The sequence below is a fragment of the Lampris incognitus genome, chromosome 7, assembly GCF_029633865.1.
Source record: "Lampris incognitus isolate fLamInc1 chromosome 7, fLamInc1.hap2, whole genome shotgun sequence".
Lineage (NCBI taxonomy): Eukaryota > Metazoa > Chordata > Actinopteri > Lampriformes > Lampridae > Lampris > Lampris incognitus.
This window is the reverse complement of record NC_079217.1, coordinates 13,909,671-13,915,924: the sequence shown is the minus strand read 5'-3', so window position 1 is coordinate 13,915,924 and position 6,254 is coordinate 13,909,671. Positions and strand designations below refer to the sequence as shown.

At 45.4% G+C, this 6,254-nt stretch overlaps 1 protein-coding gene across 5 annotated transcripts in view; it reads left to right on the top strand.

Moving 5' to 3' along the window:
• The window catches only part of nbeab (neurobeachin b), a 338,760-nt gene that overhangs the window by 184,575 nt on the left and 147,931 nt on the right, over positions 1 to 6,254 (top strand). For all 5 annotated transcript variants that reach the window (XM_056283778.1, XM_056283780.1, XM_056283777.1 and 2 more), the window contains 2 exons: positions 3,816 to 3,970; positions 5,515 to 5,641. In XM_056283778.1, the coding sequence (XP_056139753.1) occupies positions 3,816 to 3,970; positions 5,515 to 5,641 (282 nt within the window). The remainder of the gene's footprint in view (positions 1 to 3,815; positions 3,971 to 5,514; positions 5,642 to 6,254) is intronic.

The following is a 6,254-nucleotide window of genomic DNA, read 5'->3' as shown; positions in this document are numbered from 1 at the left end:
TAGCTGTGCTGGATGAGAGGAGGGAGGCATGGATGTGGAAAACAGATGAAACACATGCCCAGCTCCTATATTCCAAATATGCCAGCGGTGTTTTGATACCTGTCAATGAGCGCTCACAGCACAGGGATCTGTTGAATAAATGATACTTTTCATCAGCGTTCTTCACAGCAAAGCCGTCTCCCAGAAGATATTAATATTTCAATAAGCACCCTCTCTCTCTCTCTCTCTCTCTCTCGCTCTCTGGCGCTCTCTCTCTTGCTTTCTTTCTCTCACTTTCTCTCTCACTCACTTTCTCAATCTCGTTCTTGCATGCTCTCTCTCTCTCTTTTGCTTTCTTGCTCGCTCTCTCACACTCGCTTTCTTGCACTCTCGCTCTCTCTTGCTTTCTCGCTCTCTCTTTTGCTTTCTCTCTCTCGCTCTCTCTTGCTCTGTCTCGCTCACTGGCTCTCTCTCTCTCTCTCTCTCTCTCTCTCTCTCTCTCTCTCTCTCTCTCTCTCTCTCTCTCTCTCTCTCTCTCTCTCTCTCTCTCTCTCTCTCTCTCGTCCCCCTGTGTTTATGAAGTGATATTGAGTTGACTTTGATGTGTTGAATTTCAATACTTTTACTTTAGTAGTTTTTGATGCCGTATACCTTCCAGGTAGTCCCAAACCAAATAAAGTATACATTATGATTAAAAAAAAATGTTTTTCAATCTTTTTTCAGTGCATTTGATTTACTCTTTGTCAATTGAGAACAGAACTATTTCCGCTTCTTCATGATACATAAAAAAAAAGATAGCCGACAATTTATTTTTGCAAAAAATGTATAGCTCGGGGTCTCGACGGGTCTTAAATAAACTCCCAACAATGGGGTCAATTGCTTACTCGAGTTAAAAGCAGGTTCTTTCACATCGGAGTTCAGCCCACTGCCATTTTTGGTGATAATAGCGTAATAACTCAAGATAACAGCCGTGTAAAACAGCTTAGCTCTATATGTAGCCATATTTATCTGTAGGTCGTTGTTTTGTTGAGGGAGGATTCCTGGGGATTTGCCCAAGTCGACCGTGGGCTTAGCATGTGACACAGCAGAGGCCTGGTCTATATCACAAGGACTAACTGCGGGAGGTTTGAGCAGACATTATCTGGTGTTCTCACAAACCTCAAAGGCTAACCGCTCCGCTCTTGCTTCCCGTAGGAGGGGCTTTCGCTGCACCACACGCACCGTATTATTTTTTAATCTTCGGCCAATCAGGTCGCCCCGCGCCGCTCAATGTGGCGTCTGTGTTTTCTTGGACCATTATGTGAGGTCACAAGTTTAACTTTCATCTCAAGACTGTAGACTCTCACTGCATCTTTGATTCCCGTGCCCCCCCCTCGCCCCCTGCCCCCCGCCCCCCGCTTTCTGTTTCGCTACCATGAGCTGTGGCCTGTAAGCCTCGGCCTCTGTGGTACGGAGCTGCTGTTTTTAGCCTTCGTACGAGGTCAGTGTGCATAATTATTCGAGCCTTGTGTTGCTCATTGAATTAGCCGGCGCCCTCTTTCACCTTACTCCTGAGGATTCTGGGAAATATGAACGTTGTAGAAGTGCTGCAGATAGGGAAGCGTATAAAAGCGTGACTCGTGTCACACCACCCGCCGAGTACTCTACATGCCGTATTGCGTGTAAGTCTGTCCGAACCGGGCGGAGTTTTGTATATTTACACCAGGAGCAGATGCCAGACAGAAAATGCCCTGAATCTTGTGCTCGGTGAACCGTGCCGCTCTTGCTGCATAATGTGCACGGTAGCTGTGCGGATATTTGCCGCTCCTGGAAAGTCTCTCATTAGAGTCCGGGAGGTTTGACAGCTTGTCAGGACAGAGCTGAGGGCAAGAGAGGGCCTCTGGTGGCAAGAGCAGATGTAAGGGAAAATGGCTCCAGTTCTCAGGTTTATTTACCTTAATCTTAACATACAAGTGTGTGCGTGCATGTGTGTGTGTGTGTAGACACATTTAACATTGCGTGTGGATGTGTGCGTTATGGCCAAAGATGGAGTTACAGGTCGGGGTATTTACATTTCCTGAAGTCCTGACTGAAGTCTGGGCACGGTCATGTCGGCAGGGCCTCAGAACTTTGAGACATGCCAAACATCATTCCCGGCCTCATGAAGGGACGGCCATATTGCTATATTTCACCGTCACAGGCAGGCCATATTGTGTTTTGCCGCCATGCAAAACGCACATAAATAAAGATAATCTTGCTGACAACACTCAGAGAGGTGAATATATCTGCCTCCGTATAAGCTCGCTCCGCCAGTTCACTCATGTATGTATTTATTTAGATTATACCGACTGTATTGGCAGCCCCATAACCGGCCATGTGGCGGCTCTGTAGCTGCAGTTAGATATGTCAGTCTGACACAGTTTTCTTTATTACCCAGTCACACACGGGCACATAAACTGGCGAGCCTGGGTGTATATTTTAAAATCTCCCTGACGTTGTAATTCAGAGAGGTGAGGCCTGAGCGTCTGGGCCGCGTCGTGAGTGAAACGTCACACGGTCCGCTTGCAGCCTGCTCAAAATACACACGAACCTGGGAGATCAAGCGGTTGAGAGGGACGACGACGGTCGTGCGCGGTTTTAAATAAGTTGAGGCACAGGCCAACTGTAACGGTTATTTTTGTGTTGACGCTCAGACATGTCACAACAGCAAACTTTTGTCATCAGATCTCATCACACTGAATTAAAAAAAAATGTAATTACAGCCTCGCAGTATGTAATTTTAGGCCTTTACGGGTTAGTGGGCATGTTTAAAATAAGAATTAGAGTGGGCTGAGGTTGGGATAAGGGGTAATGTCTGTGCATGTATTGGTTAGAGTTGCAGTGTGTTTTAGGGCTAAGGCAATGCTTGTGTAGAAAGAAAGTCACTAGTGTGTGTGTGTGTGTGTGTGTGTGTGTGTGTGTGTGTGTGTGTGTGTGTGTGTGTGCCTGAACGTTTATACACAATTGCTTGTCTATTTGTGTGTGCATGTGACAGGCGTTGACAGCACAACTCAGACCTCTATATAAACATTAACATGCCATGTTGAAATGTTATATTTTCACCATTGTTTTTTTTTCCTCCCAGTTTTGCCAGCACCCCTGATGTCGTTTTCAGCAATGCCAGTTGCAAAGCATTGTTTATCCTTTAGTGTGTGTCCTTGATAGATTTGCTTTCTCTATGGAACAAGCCTTTTCGGTTAAGTCGATGGCAGTAGTAGCTATCTGCAGCATATATGTACATATCAAATGTGGAATTTGGCTGCGAGTAGATCGTCCTGATATGTGGCTTCCCTGAACACTTTAACAACTTTTTATCTGTGCCATAAATGAGTAAGAATAATGAGATATTTCCCTGATCCCAGGATCCTAATTTGGATTTTGTTTTTTTGTTTTCCTCCTCACTCGCTCCTCTGTAAAGGGCAGAGCTGGTAGGGATTCATCGTCAGGCAGAAGGACCCTCCAGCAGGCTGGATATTTGCCAACAAATATTGCTTTAACCCATGTCTGCAGGTAGAAGGGCAGTCCTCACTCACTCGCCCTGCTGCCTTTAGAGGTCGACAAGTAAAATAGCCAAACAATTAGCAATATGCTAATACAGTCTCTATAGGAATCGGTGATCCTGCTGCGTAGCAGAGGTGAAAATTACTTGTATTCTTAATCGGCCTTAAGATGTGTTGAATGACTGGATGACATATATCCATGTCAATACAACCTAACGTGTGTGTGTGTGTGTGTGTGTGTGTGTGTGTGTGTGTGTGTGTGTGTGTGTGTGTGTGTGTGTGTGTGTGTGTGTGTGTGTGTGTGTGTGCTTCCTGTAGAAGTGTGGTGGTACCAGTGAAGAAACCTTCCGCCGGCAGCCTGGCGGTTAACACGGTAGGCAGTGCCAGCACCTCTGTTGGGCTGACAGCTGGCAGCACCCCCAACATTTTCGCTGCAGCCTCCACCACCCCCAAAAGTATGATCAACACTACGGGTAAGTTACCAACACAAGGCCTTTATGATATGACCAGTGAGGTGACGGCAATACACTGGTATATTGATACTCCGTCATGTGCCACGGAGAGCCGTGTGTAGGCAGGTTTTCATTCCAGCCCAGCACTATGCCGCCTGGTTTCAGGGATTATCACACAGTCAACTGGACGGGGGACGACCTACCAGTGAAATCATCTGGAATCAGTGTTTGTTGGGTTGGGAAGAAAACCTCGTCACATGGCCTATCCACGTATGTTTAAGTATTGCTGTACCCGTGCAAAGGGGAAACAGTCATTTGAGCAATGGAGCCTTTTCACAGACGGTTCATCTAAGGGGGAACATAGCTGCAGCTTGTGAAATTAATAATTGGTATATTTTATTTAGGTGTACCAATGTGCAAGCATTGTCAACGTTTGCTGACCCTATGATGACACACCTGTGATAAGGGTCCATTGCAGTTTCTGTAAAATGACCTAGTCTGGACTTCCTTTCATTTAGTTCAATTCCAAGAACACAGCAGACAACTATTCCTCAGCTGGATCACGTGTTTTTTCCGCGGGCTAGTGCAGGGACTCATAACCGCCACTAGGTGGCTCTCTTTACTTTCCTATCAATGTGTGTGCGTGTCAACACCCCGCTGACATAATGAAAACATTTGTCTGTTAGCCTTTCAGGATTTTTCCGCATGCACCCAAATTGAATGACTCTATTTGAGTCTACTTTAAGTAAACAACCAATGAAATGTTCTGTTTTGACTGGAAAGTCCATACTCACAGTGCAGCACACACCACATGCCTGTGTAGTGTAAGTTCCTGTGTGATTGATCCCCCCTGCCCCCCTTCAAATTGCTGACCCTGTGAGGTTCTGCTACATTGAGCTGGTTCCACCTCAGGGCTCCTGTGGCCCAGGCCTCTGAAAGGAGCCACTTAACACCGAGAACCATTAGGAGCCCAACACCTTTTTTAATGCGCTCCATTAAAAACACCTTTCTCTCTTGCTTTCTCTCTCTCTCGCTCTTTCTCTGTCACTCCCTCTCTTTCCATCTCTGTCTCTCTCTCTCTTGCTCTCTTTCTTTGTCCGTCTATCCTTGTCTCTCTCCTCTCCAAGCCGCTCAGCAGGGATGTGAGAAATGTGTCTAAGTCAAAGTGTGCTGTCTGCTAAAGCCACGGGCTCTCACCCAGACCCTATGATCTCACCAGCTCTGGTTTTAACATCTCAAAGAGGCAGTTATAAAGGTTTTTCATTCACACATGCTATCGACCTGACTCAATGCCCAACCTGCATCATCCCTGCAGACCCCTCTCTGTTGCTTTAGGCTGATATTTCACTTTGGTAGAATTCATTTTTAATTTCAGATAACTATTACCAATGTTGCTCACATCTATTGTTTTTTTAGTGAAGGTGAAGATGGATTCCTTCTGTGGGGAAACCCTAAATGATGATTGTTGATTTATTTTGATTTGAATGATCCTAAAACATGGGTATTTTGCATGCCCATTTTGTGTTGTGGTAAAATATAATCAATCTATCTGTCCTCCTCTGCAGGAGCCACAGATGCCACCTCTGCCTCCTCCGCCTCCTCCTCCAGTTTTGTCAATGGAGCCACCAGTAAGAATCTGCCAGCTGTGCAGACAGTGGCCCCCATGCCAGAAGACACGGTAGAAAACATGAGGTACAATAGGGCCGCGGTCCAAAGCGGTCTTTGCCATCAAGAAATACCCATTTCTTTTTGTTTGCTTCCACTCCATTCGCCTGTGTCCTTGTCCCTCTCTTCTTCTGCCCAACAATATGTGTATATGTGTATGTGTGCATGTCTTTCTTCCAGCCATGAATTAATGATATCTTTACATCAGTTTCTTCTATCAGTAACATTGCTGTGCTGCATTAGTTATAGCAATTTTTTTTGCACCTGCACTGCTTTGTTTGATAGACAAAGCACTGCTTATCAGTGCTTACTTATGTTTTTTAACCACTTTGCTTTCTCATTGTGCTACATTTGCATGTTATTTTTCAAGTATATATAGATATATATTTTGTGTATTTCAAACCAGATGGTGCACATGAAATGCGAATGGTGCTACTTGAACAGTATTTTGAAGTATCACTTTATAGTTTGTGTTTAACCTGTGTGTGTTTGTGTCGATCCTGTCATGACCTTGGGCCATCTCCCTCGCTTCCTCTAATGGTTTTGACAGACATCTTCAGTTCTGCTGTCCTCCAGACTGCTGAGAGCCTAGCTCTCGCTCCAGTTCCTCTCTCTCTCTCTCTCTCTCTCTCTCTCTCTC